Below are 17,462 nucleotides of genomic sequence, written 5' to 3'. Positions count from 1 at the left end.
TTTCAGAGGTCTCTTACACCACTACCACCACCTCTAATTGATCTTTCTCCTGTGGTTCCTTGAAACTAGTGAATATATGCCTCAGCTCCGATAATCTAAGGGTCTGTCTTCAGCCCCTTTCGGCTGGGACCTCCTTGCCCTCCAGGGCAGCCTTCTTGAAAGGAAGGATGTAACGTATTACCCTGGGCCAATTCTACTTGCATGGCCCCCCTTTGATCTACGTTTGGCACCTGTCTGTGGGAGAAGTAGGTACCTACCACCCACACTTTTAGGCCCCTTCAGCCAGCCTTTCACCTGTTAGATTCCTCAGGCTGAAGTCAGACATCGATCCATTGTATCCGCCAAGCTCCATGGGACACCGTGCAAGCCTCCTGAGTGGTCTGTTCAAGCCCCTGTTGCTTGCCTGGCAGTGATAGGCAAGCAGCCCACACGGTGAGACTCAGAACACATCAGCGTTTCTCTCCACATACATTTTCATTCTCAGCCTCTCCAGTCTCTCATAGGCAGGTGGAGGTGGGTGGTCAGCTAAGCATCCCAAACCAGTTCTCAGCCGCCTCTCTTTAGGTGGTCTGGTTTCTCACTCTGGAATGTGGGAGTGCCAGCCATTGTTTTGTGGCTTCTGCTGAAACAAGGTTAGAAAGAGAGCTCTTTTAACGACCTGTTACAAATGCAGTGGCCTTATTTAAAGCAGCCCTAAGAACACTTACCTAGATATCGCCTCAGTGCCAGTGATAGGAAGCAGCATAGTCTATTAAATGTCCACTGTTCTGAAGAACTCTCTACACTGCATTCGGTCAGCGCCGGACTGGACATAGACTGGCCCTCCCTGACGTGTCAGCGGTGCGCTCTGAATGCCACTTTCCTGTGGATGGATAATGAGCACCGTGCAGAGGCCTCCTTAGGAGACTTGGGACTGTAAATTGGCTAGGAAAAATGATCCCTTTCTACATCATCGGTAGGGAAGGAACGGTACACAGGTTCAGAGATGGCTGGCAGTGTGCCAACAGCCTGCACTTGGTGAATTTCTTTACGTCTCTGTAGAACGACTGAGTTTCCTGGACCTGATTTCTTTTTTATTGTATCATTAAAGTGACAAAAGATATTTCAAATGCTAGAGGGTCCATTGTTCTATTCCATGGCACCATGGATTTGAGGATTTGGAATTGACTTAACCCCCTCATGCTATCCAGATAAAGGGGAGCCTGGCATGCACTTTCTGTGGAGACACTTTTTAAAAGAATTAGGTCTGGCTCCCATGTTGAGTGATAAGGGACCCATTGCCATCCACTTTTTGCTAGTGAATTAACCAGGATACTACATAAAGTTTTGAAAATTCACCCTGCCACATAGTAATTAGAAAAAATTAAGGGACATTTTACTAGGGAAGTCATCAGGGTGGTGGGGGGTGGATTGGGGTTTGGGTGAAGGAGAATATAATATTGTTTGACACATTGGCTATCCTGGGTTGAAAAAGGATTCCACAGATACTCAAAACTGAATTGAAAAATTGCAGGTGGAGAGCATTCAGCTGCAGTGATTGTTTCTTATTCATGTTTTAACTTTCAGTACCTTTCTTGGTACCTGGCATAGGGTAGATACTAAATCTTTGCTTTGTTGATGGCCAAAGAAGCCAACTCAGTGAGAGAAAAACTTTCTTCCTAGCTTGAGCAGATATTGAGAATTAAGAATGGGATGTTCAAAAGTTATATTTATTGAGCTCTGTCCAAAGAGTACCCTGAGGAAACTTACCAAAAGGTTTTCCCAAAGGCTTAGGTCCATGCCTATTGCTATTAAACTTGGCCTCCTTTCAGATGTGTTTGTTTTTAGAACAGAAGGCTCAGAATCTACAAAAAGAGCAAAACTCAGATATCCAGCTAAAAGGACTTAAAACTCAAATCAACATTGGTAATACCTGTTAAAAAATGACCTCTATAGGCCTTTCAGCAGTGCCTCTTAAGGCCTGCTGGGAGTCAGTGGATCGTCGTATGTTATTTGCCCGGTGGTAAAGCTAGCACATTTCTTTTCAGTAAATAGGCAGTCAAACGAGCAGGAGTTTAATCCCCCTTCCACATGGAGTCCACCACGCTTCAGGCAGTTTGCATTCACATGCCTGTGAGCAGCTATTGGCTGGTTGGTGAACCTATTCAGTACAAGAGAAAACAGATGTCTGGTCTTCCTGCCAAGTCCCTTTCTTGCGTTTTAGGAACCATTCCACATGCACAGGGAGGTTTTTGTTAATTTCTTTCAGATGATGACTGAGTGCTTTACACCACGCGGGACCTCTGAGCCCTGCTTTTCTACTCAAGTGAACATTAGTGGCCATTTATCCCTCTCACGGCCAATGTGGGAGCTAGTTTTCTACTTGTTAGAGAAGCCATTGAACCTTTTCCATGCCTGAGGATGGATATAAAGAGGCCTGTTGGCCCCATTTTATGTTTGGCCACCCATAATTTACAGAATAATTGTTTTTTGAGACATAACATTGTATGTAATAAAACAGAGTTATGGTTGTCACTGATTTTAAAGTAACTAAATTCGAGAGCCACCCCCCAGTTACTACAAGGCTTATATATTCCATTCACTATGAATGTATGGTAATGAGAAGACACGGACACTTGGGGATTAGATATTTTTGTGGCCAGTGTGCCAGCTTGGAGTTTCTGCTCCTTTCTTTCTTTTTCTTTTTTAATTATTACAACTTTGTGGTCGATGTTTGCAGGATAAGTCGACCATTTGATGAGAAAAATAAATAACATTAGCTTTAAAAGGTCATCCCAAATGAAAAACCAATTAATTGACTGAGTTGTTGCTGTTGAAAAAAATGCATTCAAATCATAGGAAATATGTACTCGTGTTTAGTCTACTTTGGCTCACTATTTATCAAAGAATGGGTTAAGAGCTCAATTTCTTTCTGGATTCTGATTTTAGTACTTATTTTTTTCTTCATCGTAAACTTTCAAGTTGAATCAGGACTTTAAAGAATGTACTATTTTATTAATATTTTAATCATACAAGCAACTAAAACATAGATTTAGAAAGTATTTTGTACCTACATTGTTAAACCTTTTTAAAAATACTTCACATATGGGGCGCCTGGGTGGCTCAGATGGTTAAGCGTCTGCCTTCGGCTCAGGTCATGATCTCAGGGTCCTGGGATCGAGTCCCGCATCGGGCTCCCTGCTCCTTGGGAGCCTGCTTCTCCCTCTGCCTCTCTCTCTCTGTCTCTCATGAATAAATAAATAAAATCTTTAAATAAATAAATAAATAAAAATAAAAATACTTCACATATGACAAATTCTCCTCTGAACATTCTTAAATATCAGTCATTTAGTGGTTATAATTGTAACTTAAAAAGAAAGCCCCACAATATTTACAGTATATGTTTCTTACATAACATTTTTTATGCCTTATCTTTGTCCAAGGAGGGTTTTAACGCTTTTTAATTAGGGGGTTCCCAGCTTTATTCTGAATCTGACTAAGCGTGATTCAGAGATTTTTCTCATAAGATAGGCTTGATGGTACCATTTCCTTGCTTCCATGCCTCCAGAAGCTCCCCTCATTTGTCAGACCATGGCTTTCTAACTACAGTTGGTGGACGACAGTTCCTCCTTCCTCCTGTTCCCCACTCACCCACCAGAGTACATGAAATCACAGGATAAGCCTGGCTTCTCTCCCTGAACTTATCAGTATTACTTGAAAGTATGAGGTCAGAAGCATCGTTCCCATATTAAAACAAATCTAAAGAGTTAGGAAGTAGATTGCAAAATTTACGTGACTTTTTTTTTTTTTTTTTTTAAGATAAAGCACAAGACTTCCAAAAAAATTGTACTGTGCTAAGGCTACTTTGGCCATTGCCTGGCGACTCTTCAGTGTACATAGTCCTTCCTGCTGTTGGCAATGCTGAAGTGGAAAAGTTTAGCAGCAGGAACTGGCAAATAGAATCCAACTCCTTAGATACCCTTTCACAATCTGGGTTCAGCCTCATGATTTCTCTTTGTTTCTCAAATCTCAACTTAGTGCCATGCCCTCTGAAAACTCTTCCCTGCCTTTCCCAAGACAAGCTCCCCCATCCTTCCTCCCATTGTGAGTTGCACCCGCCTGACTGAGTGCTTTACACCACGCGGGACCTCTGAGCCCTGCTTTTCTACTCAAGTGAACATCAGTGGCCATTTATCCCTCTCACGGCCAATGTGGGAGCTAGTTTTCTACTTGTTAGAGAAGCCATTGAACCTTTTCCATGCCTGAGGATGGATATAAAGAGGCCTGTTGGCCCCATTTTATGTTTGGCCACCCATAATTTACAGAATAATTGTTTTTTGAGACATAACATTGTATGTAATAAAACAGTTATGGTTGTCACTGATTTTAAAGTAACTAAATTCGAGAGCCACCCCCCAGTTACTACAAGGCTTATATATTCCATTCACTATGAATGTATGGTAATGAGAAGACACGGACACTTGGGGATTAGATATTTTTGTGGCCTAAGCACTTACCGCATGTGTTTCTCTCTCCCCTACTTAACTGTAAGCAGCTGGAGGACGGGACTGGAGTCAAGGTTATTTTAGGCGAATCTGGGATGTATGAGATGCCCTGTAAATATCATTTGACTGTATGAGGCTCCAGGGCTCATCAGCACCCACCCTCAGAGACAAAGGACTCCATGTGTACTTGCCAGTTAAGGACCAGACTAACACAGGAACAAATAGAGTCTTCTGCACCACAGGAAATCTTTGGGGACTTGGGAGGGTAGAGCCAACATGAGGTGACTAATCGAGGAGCTGTGCGATTCATCGGGCCAATTTGGCAGAGGTAGTGAGTGAAATGGAGGTAAGGAGAGATTTTACCTCTCACCCTACCTCAGAAGCACTTGAAAGCTTTAATACCTCAGACCATTTTGCTTTTCCTTATATTTTCAAACACATTATCTGTTACTGTTTTGTATTTATTAAATCACTTTCCGATTTTTGTACATTAAAGATATAAAGATAGGTTTTGTTCAGCATAAGATAATCAGCCATCCTACATTGAACTGATCTAATTTTAGCTAAAAGCAAAGATAGATACCATTTTGTTTAGCCTGTGAAGGGTGAATGAGGTTAAGTATTCGGCTTACTATTGAACATTTGAAAATTTTAATTTTTTTCTCGTGTCCATCCCCACTGCCACACACCAGGGACACCTCAGGGACACCGGGGCCTGGAGCCTTTGCTGCACCCCTTTGGGCCTGGCCTGGTTACATGCTGCTGCCCTCTGATCTGAAGCGGGAGGTCATGGGGACAGTACTTTTTACCCATAGTTCCTCTGGGTCTGATAACTTGAATGCCTGGGAATACCAAGGCATTTGTCATTCCCTAGGATACCAGACTGTTATTTTAAATCTTACCAGGTACGTATAGTATGAAAGGTCAATATGCGCTTTTACTTGCAGATTATATGAAAGAACAGATTTCATTTCAGGTTTAATTAACAACAGGATAAATTTGAAAGTAGAGACTTTGTACAATTCAAATATGCATATGCTCCACATATATTTTTAAAGTTCTGTGCATTTTGGAAATCTAAAATATAATGAGTGTGCTGTTCTGTTGCCTAATGCTAAAACATCAGTTAATGACTTTACTAATTGTGCTTATTGAAGAAAAATCGTAAGCCTGCATAGCTCAATATGTGAAGATACATTTGGTTAATAGAATCAAAGGAAAGCCTGATTTAAAATTAATTAAGACTGTTCTAATCTCACCACTGCAGAAGTGAATTTTGACTTGGTCAGAAAATATTCCAGTTGTCATATAAGCTTTTTCTCTGATTTAACACCATACTCTTACTAAATATACATAGCAGTTACTGGTTCTCAGAAAATTCAGTTGCGTATCTTTGGTTTCAGCTGGTTCTATCTCAGCCAAGGAAAGGTGAGTGGGGAATGATCTAATTATTGCTTCTTGAACTTTTATATGCATATGAATTACCTGGAAATCGTGTTAAAATGCAGCTTCTGCTTCTGTAGGTCTGGGAGGGGCTTGTAGGTAATCCCATCACTGCTGGCCCTGGATCATTCTTTGAGTAGCCAGGGTTTAGCGAAGCTCCCCTCCCCCACGGACTCCTGAGTTCACCTTTATGCTGGTTCTAAAGTTTGCTCCGCCTAGAGTTTATCATTTTATATATGGCTTTGAGTTTACTTGTTTTTTGTTCATTTCTGGGCTCTCCTTTCCCCATGGGTGATCAGAATGCCAAAGTAAGTAGTAAGGACCCTGCTGTGGAGCAGAAGAGGGGAATTGGGACAAAGCCCCACTGGACTTGAGATGACTTGGTCCAGAATCCGTTGTGTGTCTCTGGATTGAATTATTGACAGTAATAGCCTAGTGTGCCTGAAACGGACTCCTAAAAATAGTCTCAGGGGAGACGTTGGTTATTTTGGGAGCGCTGCAAACAGCTGAGAGTGTGGTTCCATGAGGGTACCCTCTCCAGCTCCGTGGCGCGTGCCTGCAGTTGCATTTCCAAATGGGCTGAGAACGGCTCTGCAGAATCCCGTCCGACCTGCACAGATTGCCTAAGCTCCTGACACTGTTTTCAAGTGTGCAAGGTGACTTGAGTGTTCTGTAGCTCCCACACTCGCTCTCGGTAGCACTCTAAAAGGACCTGAGCCAAGAGAGTGGCTCAGTCAAAGTAGGTGTGTTGTGTTAACATCAGTATTTCAACTTCCATTGGAAATTAATGGACAATTCTCTGTTCTGTTTTAGCAACAGGAACAAGATCCTACTAACCTATATATTTCTAATTTGCCACTGTCCATGGATGAGCAAGAACTTGAAAATATGCTCAAACCATTTGGACAAGTTATTTCTACAAGGATACTACGTGATTCCAGTGGTACAAGTCGTGGTGTTGGCTTTGCTAGGTAAGCACGCTGCTCTGTCTTTACTATGTCAGTGACAATAGCTCTCCTGAGTTTCCTGCAAAATAAAAGTTGAGCGAGAAGAGAGAATTTAAGCCAGGGTTATGGGAGCCCAGTTGCACCATGAATTTAAATGTGTAAATATTGGTTTGTATTTTTTTTTTTTTTTCAGATATTTTGGAAGTTCATTAGGATTCTTGAACCTGAAGACACTAAATATTTGGTGACTCAGGGCAAGGAACTATCACATGAGCACTAGTTTTGAAAATATGTGTCCTTAATGTTTTGATTAATTTGATCAGGATGCCTGTAACTTCTTAAAAATAACAATCACAGGTTCCTGAATTTCATAAATAAATCAGTATGGCTTTTCCCATTTGATGGAAATTTGATTCATCATAAATAAAGTCAGTGAATTAGCTTATTTCAATCATTCAGAGAGTAAGACAATAATAGGACACTTCTCTAACCACCAGTTGCTACACCAATTGTAACATTTTATAATTTTGCTTCAGATTTTTTTTTCTTTTTTAAGAAGCAAAATGTCACAGATCTATCTAAAGTGCCCTCACTTCTTCCAGCTTATTTTTATCCCTTCCTCTCCGGAAAGGATACTTTAGTGTAACGGTTAATTTTGTTTCTAAAAGAAAATTCTCAAACAGAAAGTGCTTTGAGTTTTGACATAGTTCTAACCTACAAGCCCATGTATAAAAACTGATTTTCCATTATTTAGGAACCTGTTAGTACTGTGCAGGAACAGATAATGTCTATGTGTTGACTTTGATTTTGGAAGAAAAACTGCTCATATTTTACTTTCATATACAACACCCTATTTGATGACAATCACATCTCCCACAGACCTGTGAAATCGACAAAGGCAGCATTGTTCACTATTTTATGTATAAGAAAATCGAGTCAAAGAAGAGCTGTTTCCATTGTCACCAGACTGCCAAGTAATGAAGCAAAGTCTAGTACTTGGTTCTTCTGGCTTTTAGTTGATTGCTCTTTCTGTTAGGTCAGATAATTTTAAGGTGAAACTAAAATTTCTATAGGTGGAAAGTCACCAAAACTTGGATTTCCAGTGTACACTTCGTTGTTTAAAAGGATCTGGGGGAAATAATGAAAAGCTCAGCACCAGCTAAAAAATCATCGCCTCTGTGGGGGTGCTGAAAGAAGATCAAGTAGTTTCAGTTTTGTATCCAAAGATGGAACCCAATTAAATTCTACTGCTTTTTAAAACTATTACTACCCATTAAAACCAAGATGTAACTCTCTGGGTAGTCCAGGAGTGTGGTGCATTTTGAATAGATTATTCAATGTTTCTTCCATTAAAAAAAAAAATAAGTCAAAATAATGTAATTCCCTTGAAATGTTTCTCAGAGGTTTTTAGCCACCTGCAGATGTAAAATAAATTGTAAAGTTAGGCTCAATCCTTTAATTACTCCTCTGAAGCCAGGATGACAAAGACAGTACATAACCGACTTCACTAATTTAACTTTATACCCAAAGTTAATATAAAAACCGTATAAGGAGTATCCTGTGATTTTTCACTCATTCTCATCATGACTTTTGAGTCTGTCCTTTTGTGAATATATGAAAGGAAAGGCCATCTTTAAAAATATTCTGGCAGCAGTAAATCCACTCATTTTGAACTGGCATTTCTGTTTTAATTCCATATCATGACCAGCAGAGCTATTGTGTATTGATTGTCAGTTTTCCAACAAGTAGAAAAAATATTACACGTTTGATATGCTTGGTATTAAACACTCTGGATATAATTTATTTCTTATATGATTCAGAATGTACTCTGTGGATATAAGTTTTCATTTTATTATAGAAGTACACATAAAGCAGATAAAAGATAGGATAAGCCCACTTTTTCTGATTCACATTTTTGCTAAGTTTCATTTGTATCCGATAAACCTCTAAGAATGTATTCACATGCACAAAACAAAATCTGAAACTAAGAGATCTCTAAATATGTGTTTTATTTTGATGGATGAATAGGATGGAATCAACAGATAAGTGTGAAGCCGTTATTGGTCATTTTAATGGAAAATTCATTAAGACACCACCTGGAGTTTCTGGTATGTTGTTTGTCTAAAATTTTATCAGTAATTTTTTATGTGATGTATGTATAAATTTTAGCACTTGATGTATCGAGAACCAAAAACCCCTCATCTAGCTCTTAAAATTTATTTCTTTGGCCCTACAAATAAGACTTGAAGATGCATTTCTCCCAAACATTGAGTGTTTAAAAATGAATGGGAGCCATCCCAGTGGGAGGGAGGGTCTGACTTGTAAGGCATTCAGAAGCCCCTCCTTCTCAGATGCCCAGACCTCCTCTAACCCACCTCCCCTACCATCCACCAGCCTCAGTAAATCTGTCCTGCAGTCTTATCCACTGAGCCGCATGGTACTCTGCACCACAGCTCCTGCCTTTCTTGTGGAAGATCTCAGCCTGTGTTACCCTGCACCCCTTACAGAGCCTGGACCTCAGTCCCTACGGCCCTTCCGTCCACCCCATGGTAGCCACCTCCTCCTACCACTCTGCCTTGTGTTGTCGTGACCAAGAACACAACACCTTGGGAGCTTTTCATTCCCAGATCACACTCATTCTTGGCTCCCACTAAACCTGATCCAAATTTCAATGGGGTTCTTCTTTACCTCTTTTCCATCCCCACCAAATCTGGTCTCCATTTTAGCGGTATCCTCATTTGTCTTGTACCCCATCCCTCAGTCACACCTGCCTCACAGAATGCTAAACCTGGATTAATTCTACAGCAGGCCACCTTCTCTGCCCCTGTTACATCCGGGAAGGTCAAGGTTGTTTCCAGCTTGACCAGACCCTCACCATCACTGGTCCTCACCACACAGCTTTCTCATCCTTCCCTGGCTGCAGTCTCCCCTCGAAGCCTGCCCACTTCTCCCTTAACCCCCTCTCAACTCTAAGCAGATGACTTCACTTCTCACTTGATGAATAAAATTGAGGTCACCAGGTGGAAACACCCATCAACTTCCTGTTTCCTCCCAGCAAGGAGAAAGACCACACCCAGCCCCATTCTTGCCTCCCTCCTTCCTAAAGTCTCAAGGACAAGGGCTCCCAAAGCTGTGGCCTTGATCACATCTCATCAGGACCTTGCTCTGCCAGTTATCCCCTCCCTCTCTTAGGATTTCACATTTCTTTTGCTTTTATTCTTTTTTTCCCCCCAACAAAACCAATAACCTTTATTTTCAAAAATAATAGATCTCTGGCATGACTGATTAGTAGAGAAATGCAAGAAAATACACAAACAATACTAGGAACAAAAGTTGTGACCGTAGAGAAATGCAAGAAAATACACAAAGAATACTAGGAACAAAAATTGTGACCGTGACTACAATAGACATTTTTATTTTATTTATTTATTTATTTATTTATTTATTTATTTATTTATTTATTTATTTATTTATTTATTTATTTATTTATTTATTTATTTATTCATGAGAGACAGAGAGAGGCAGAGGGAGAAGCAGGCTCCCAAGGAGCAGGGAGCCCGATGCGGGACTCAGTCCCAGGACCCTGGGATCATGACCTGAGCCGAAGGCAGACGCTTAACCATCTGAGCCACCCAGGCGCCCTACAATAGACATTTTTAAAATCACAGAATACAGTGAACAAAACTATGAACTACTTTATGCCAACACATTTTAAATTTCAAACAATTTACCAGAAGAAATCTATCCATTTGTGTTTGAGATCATTCAGGTTTCTGTGATCTTGAAACTAAAACTAAAGCACCGTGTTCCTCTGTAGCCCCTTCTCACATAAACCTTTGAAAAGCGTAGTCCCCATTTCTGTCTTCCATTCACACCTCAGCCCTCCCCAACCTGACTTCTCCTCCTTGTGTCTCACATGGTAAACTGTCCGTATTAGTCTGCTGGGCGGTCATGACAAAGTACCCCAAACTGGGTGGCTTAGATGATAGAAATATGTTGTCTTGGTTCTGGACGCTCAAAGTCCAAGATTAAGGTGTTGGCCAGGATGGAGGGAGAATCTGTTGCAGGCCTCCCTCTGTCCTTGGCTTGTAGGTGAGCATCCTCTCCCTGTGTTTCTTCATTCCATCTTCCCTCTTTGCATGTCCATCTCCATGTCCACATTTCCCCTTTTTTTTATAAGGACACCAGTCATTCAATCAGGGCCCATGCTAATGACCTCTTTTTAACTTTAAAGACGCTATTTGTAAATAAGGTCCTCTTCTGTCATTATGAGTTACTGAGGGTTAGGACTCCGGCTCTTTTGGGGAAGGGTGCCGGGTGGGGTTGCAATTCAGCTAACAACCTCCTGATTATCCAGTTCGGAGGCTTCCCCCTCTTTCTGATGCTGTCTGCTGTACTTGATACTGCTGGTCCCTTACCCGTCTCTGAAACACGTCCTCCTTTGACTTCTGCTTCACCTCTCTATTTTCTTTCCGTCCTGCGTTAATTTCTTCTCATCTGTGGGCTTGTTTCTTCCACCTACTCCTTAATTGTTGCTGTTTCCCTGAATCCTACTTCTGGCTCACAGTTCTAATAGATGTCATGCATTCTCAAGGTTTCAGCTAGTATGTACATTCATACAACTCGGAGACAGTCCTCTCCCGCCCTGGCTTTGCCCTGAGCTTCAGGCTGCCTGGTCTCAGTCACCACACAACCATCGTCTTCAAAGCGAAACTAGCCCCTCTTCCCATCTAATCCTGCTCCTCTTCCAGTTGTCCTTTTCTCAGTTAGTGGGACCAGTATCCAGCCAGGCACTCAAGTCAGGGCTGAATCACCCTGGGCTGCCCCTTCCCCTCCATCCATCATCTCTCACATACAAAGCCATTCAAGTCCTTATATTTTTCCTCTTGATAATTTCTAGAATCTACCATCTCCCCTCCATCCCTCCTACCACAGCCTAGCTTAACCCCGAATCTCTCACCGAAGCCATTACGGCAGGCTTGTAATTGCCTGCCTGATCGCTACCCTTTCCCCTCCAGATACCCTCCCTGACTGCGGCCAGAGAGTTTGATAAAATGTAGGCCTCTGTATCACCTTCCTGCTAAAAGTCCCCTTCCTCCCATAGCGGAAAAAACCCAGGCTCCTAGAATGACACTGAAGGCCAGAGGTGATCGAGCTCTTGCCTACTTCTTCAGTCCTGTCTCCCTCTGTTCTCTGCCTTACTGTGTGTCCTCCTCCAGGACTGAGCTATGAATATATTCCAAGCACACCATGCCGCTCCGTTCCTCTCCTATTATTTCCAACCTAGTGCCCTTCAGTTCCCTTTAACCCGGCTCTCCAGTCCTCGCCCTCCAAGACTCAGTTCCAGGCTCGCCTCCCCCCTGGCAGAGCCCCCTCTGGTCCAGTTGGTCTGTGTGCACAGCACCCTGAGGACACACACCTGTATCCCAGCCCTGAACATGTTCACACGTGTCGCTTTACTAAACTGGGAGCTCCTTGAAGGCAGAAACTGTTTTCTCATGTTGCTGTTTTCATCCCAGCACAGTGCACCCACCGTACTAAGCAGCGATAAATGTTTGTGGGTTTCGTATAAACTTCACTGCACTATCCCCAGGACAACGCTACGTGCTCACACCTAGCGTGCTGGTGGCTGACCACAGACCAGAAGACATTTCCGTTTTCCCCCACATGCCAGCCTGTGCATGGGTAACTCATGTTCACTATCTATTCTGCGGTAGTTCCAGAGTTTCATCCTTAACTGGATGGCTGGTGGTTGTGGTTAGAGATTTACTTGCATTCTCTATACCCAGTTGAGTCTCACAGCATAGAAGAACCTATTAGTAAGTACATCCGATACCACAGTCTACCCTTCTACCTTGGACTGCTACAACCTGAGCGCGCACGATTTGCAGGGCTGTGTGTGAGCTTGAACTGCCTGCAGGCACGAGTCTAGATCATCAAAGACCGGGGAGTACGCTCTTCCAAGGAACCCAGCCTTGTGCAAGAGCTTCCTTTTCGGTTTTTGAGTTGGTTTCGTTTTCCCATCAACAACACTTGAGTTGAAGGAAAATAGAAAGCGATGTTTTTACCCTCCAACCAAGTAAAGACGAGAGAAACGTAATACGTGGGAACTTTCTGTCAGACCTACCCGGTGGGGGCTTCTGCGGTTAACACGTGTGCACAGCTGACTCCTGGTGTTCTCCTCACTTCCCCATGTCATCCGTGTCAGGACCCCGCAGTATTAGTCCCTCAGAAGGGCTGCTGAGGCCACCCGCCAGTGATGCCTGACATTCTCAGCTCATTTTTATGTACAGCAAGGAAAGTTCGAGCACGAGAAACATCCCCGCACGCAGTCGTTTTGATGTTGTATCAGTCGCAAATGCGATAAGATCTACCCGTTTCCTGAATGAAGTAGATCTCAGGGTGTCACAGATCGAGGTCGAACAGGTTCCTTTTTTCTCCAAAGGACTTCATGGTTGTATCATTTAACTGTTTGCTTTGAAGTACGTGTAAAGACTGTTGGTCATACCTGTTCAAGGGAAAAAAGACCTTGATTTCCAAACCCCATGTAAAGGATTGTAGGATTCTCCGTACCTTTGCAACTAGGAGAGAACAGTTTCTTCCACGTCGTGCCAGGTGTTGACTGTAGGAAACCAGATTCCTTCTGCCTCAAGAGAGTCTCTGCTTGGGGGTATGCAATCAGGCCATTCTCTTTGTTCTGAATCAGAACTTAATTTTATGCCGTTTTCTAACATTTCATGATTTCGTCGATGTGTTAGTCCCCAGCTAGACTGCAAGTTCTTTGGCAGCAGAAGCTGTGTTTTATTTTTAATTTTGTGCTGGGTGCAGAAAGCTCGTGCCTCGCCCTAGAACCAACAGAGGTTACCAAGTGGTTTCCAAGAGCATTTTTCATGTAGGGCTCGTCAAAATAATCATGGCTATTTTGAGCGTTTTTCTGGATACTTCTTTGCATATAAGCAAGTTTGAACTGCCTTTCGGCAGGGGTTTGAAGTGTATAATGCGGGCCTCAGAAGCACGCTGTTCCAGGGAACTCAGCTTTCCCCCAAAATAAGTCCCAAGTGGATTTGGGAACCACAGCAGAATTTGAAACGGTCTTCAACTTATCTGGATTCCCCCCCTTTTTTTGTACACCTAATACGAGAATTTTCTTTAACTCCCAGTCTGCTGATTAGATGCTGCTCTCTCAAATTACTTGAAGGGCGACCCCACACCATAGGTTTCCTCTTGAAATGTATATATTATTTTCAGTAGAACCAGATGAAAAACAAAAATACTGCAGGCCAGGGTAAATTGAATGAGCCTTCACCTTAAATGATGTAGGTTCATTGCTAAGCAGACATAACATTTCATAAATATAGTCAGAGAATGGTTTCGTCAATGATGCGCGTTGTTTAGCTGGCAGAAGCAGAATCATCCAGGACGGTTTCCGGCAGGGCGCTCAGATTCTTGCATGACTGGCAATTTGCCTGTGACATTGGCACCAAGAACAGAAGAGAAACCCACGTTAGATACAACTCCCCAAAAGATACTTTATGAAAATTAACAAACTGAACAGTGAACTCATCTTCACTTGTAACAGTCTTTAGAAAGTCTCCAAACGGCTAAGCAGGAGTTGTCACTTCTCATGGACCACCTGCCTTCCTGCCAACATGCTCTTTTCATACCAGAGCAAAGTGGCTTGGTCCTCCCCTGCCGGACACACCCCACCCTGTCCTGGGGAATGGTACATAATGTCGTACATGTTTGTAAAAGCTCTCTGAAAATCCACATCACAGTTTTTCGTGCAATCTCTTCTCTGAAATTGCTTTTTAAAAATCTTGTGCTTTTGTGCCTGATGTTACCGTGTTTTCAAAGAGGCTTTGTCTTCTAGCAGGATCTTCCTTAAATATACATAATGGTTTATGTTGGGAAAAAAATTACTCATGAGACCATTCCTTCTTATCTTTTCCCATATAATCTCTCATTTTTTTCCCCCTGAAAATGTGGAAGCATTGTCCTTTCTTTGGATTTATCTTGGTTTTTATCTTGCTTTTGAGTGTGAGCTGGTTTGCAGTAAATCAGATCTGCTTGGAAGGTCCCCATTCAGGGTAAAAGAACCAACGACTACTTTGTAAGACAATCTAGGTGAATTCCATAGAGGTTTAAAACAACTTAATATCTGCTTGATAAAAATTCTGTTATGGAGAAATAGTAGGGTGGTGGTTTCCCACACAGTGAATGTCAGTAACAAGGGATGGGAAGTTCTAGTTAGTTAGAACAGATGTCCAAATTAGGAGACATGTCCAAGGCAAAAACACTGTCACTCATGGTCATGATTCATGGTTTTTTCTAAGAAAATGCCCTTCCTATACCTGCCTGAAAGAGAGAACAGTCTCTGGGAAGACTAATTAATGCACATCGGCATGTTAGCTAGAACTGTGCTAGAGCTGCTTGCCCTGTGCCTGCTGTTTTTCCCTGTTGGGGGGGTGGGCAGGGGCCAGGCATGTACGCGCACGCACGCACACACACCCACACCCACACCCACCCCCCCCCCACACACACACCCACACACCCGTAGACAAAGTCCACATGTGTGTTCATGTTAGAGGAGACAGTGTGATTACCCATCTTTCTGAACTTCTCTGTGACATTAATGGAGTCTGAGTAAGTTCCTATGTGCTAAGGGCAGAGAACTTTTTAAAAGAAGATGTGTCTAGTCAGCAGATCTGTGAGTCGTTAGATTCTTGGTACTGCACTGGTACCATCTGCCACAGCCCAAAGCTTCCTCCGTCATGGAGGCCCTCCAATGAAGTGCGTAACTGCTAGCCACCTCTGGCCAAAGGCCTCAGCTTGTTTGACATCTGGTTTCTGTGTTACTCTGACTTTTCAGACTGGGTATATGTGCCCAGCAAGGCTTGAAAACTGCTCTTGCCCACATTTTGTAACTCTGTGTCCATAGGTGATATCATTAGGGCACTGTCCTATGCCAGGAGGCAGAAAAGGTAATGTTTAGAGGAGAAACTGACTCTAGCAGAAAGGCGGAAAATCTTTCAAGGGTGTTTATTGTCCATTTTGGTTTTGAATGTTTGTCTTAAGCTCTAGGATAAAAGAAACGCTTGAAGCCATGTGTGATGCTCCTGGTACATTTAAGACAATGTGATCCCACCTTTGGGATTGCAGTGTGTTCCTGGCTCCCTTACCCAGTGTGTACAAAGAGCAGAATCTGAACGTGCGTCATGTGCACACGGAGGCTCCAGGGGCTGCATGCATCTTAGGAGCAGTCGCTGCCGTGAGAGCAAAAGTGCTCGAACGCTCGAGGGTGGCCAGTGGGGAGAGGGCTGTCTTGCAGATCTCAAACTCAAACTCAGTCTCTAGCATGGAGGGTAAATCTGGTTTTTCAAAAGTAACAAGGGAATCACAACTGGAAATGGGCCAGCGTTTCCGCCTAAGATGCTCGGCGTGCCGGGCCAGCCCTGTGCTGCGCCTGCCTTTGAACAGTTGTTGTCCCCGCCGATCACAGTCAGCCCACAGCATGTTCCTCGCATCGGTTCGACACCTTTTCACCTCGGGTTCTGCCAGGGAGGAACAATAAATGGCAGAGTAAAATTTTATTAAAGCATGAGGACCTTGGGTGGGAGACGTCAGAGTACCAGGAAACAGTTTTCTCAAAGGCATTTGCCAGCACCTTCATCCTTAACTACAACTTGAACATTTCTTCATTGTGTGTGAAGCCAAGGCGGCAACCCTAGCCAGCTTGTTAAAAATCTCACAAAATAAAATTCCGTGAAAAACAGGCCAGTCTCTAAAAATGTTTATAACTTTTATAAACCAAAAGTCCCTCTCCTGAGAATTTATCTTAATAATTCAAAGAGGAAGAACCATAAATCAAAAATTTGAGTTCCTCCTGCTGTCCCAGTATAGAAACAATAGCTAATGTGCATTCACCCGTTCTAAATACTTTGTGAATTGTGACAACCCTCTGAAATAAGTATAGTTACTTTCCCCATCCCACAGATATGAAACCTCAGACATTGAATAATTCGCCTGGAATATTCATCACAAAGGAATAAAGGGCAAAGTGAAATTTCAAACCAGGGAGACTAGTCCAGAGCCAGTGTTCTAATTACCATACAGTCTGACCACCAATTTAGCAGTTGGCACTGGGATTAAAGAGATAAGTAAGATATACACACAGATGTTCATACAGTGTTCGTTATAATAACAAAGAAACTATACATAATCCCAAACAGAACCTTATGTAACACTTTAAAAAAAAAAAGAAAAAGATTCTGTAACCAGATAGGGAAAGTCCACAATGTAAAGGGTAGGAGAAAAAGACCTATCGTTGTAAATATGAAAAATAAAAACTGAGAAAAGCAGCAAATACAGAACATTAAAATATTTAAGTTGGAGTGATGGGGAAGGATTATATTTTTGTTTTTTATTTAACCTGATTTAAATCATGATTTTACTGGTAGGGAAAGCTGAGTGAGAGATGGAACTGCTCTATAAGGATCAGGAAAGGAGGAGAGCACATACATCTGTGGAGAGAAGCTGGAGCTGTAGCTGGTGCTTGGACAGGACAGGATTTGGCTAGAAACAAAGAGGA

General features: G+C 42.5%; 1 protein-coding gene across 8 annotated transcripts in view; it reads left to right on the top strand.

The window, feature by feature from the left end:
- RBMS1 (RNA binding motif single stranded interacting protein 1) overlaps nt 1-17,462 on the top strand; it is a 209,500-nt gene that overhangs the window by 172,575 nt on the left and 19,463 nt on the right. For all 8 annotated transcript variants that reach the window (XM_045868764.3, XM_045868763.3, XM_045868766.3 and 5 more), the window contains exons 5-6: nt 6,741-6,898; nt 8,903-8,982. In XM_045868764.3, coding sequence (XP_045724720.1) covers nt 6,741-6,898; nt 8,903-8,982 — 238 coding nt within the window. The remainder of the gene's footprint in view (nt 1-6,740; nt 6,899-8,902; nt 8,983-17,462) is intronic.

Source organism: Mirounga angustirostris, unplaced genomic scaffold (assembly GCF_029215605.1).
Source record: "Mirounga angustirostris isolate CCGP_5_RB_7025 unplaced genomic scaffold, mMirAng1.0.hap1 SCAF_3, whole genome shotgun sequence".
Lineage (NCBI taxonomy): Eukaryota > Metazoa > Chordata > Mammalia > Carnivora > Phocidae > Mirounga > Mirounga angustirostris.
Note: the sequence above shows the minus strand (reverse complement) of the source record. Positions and strands in the feature narration are given on the sequence as shown.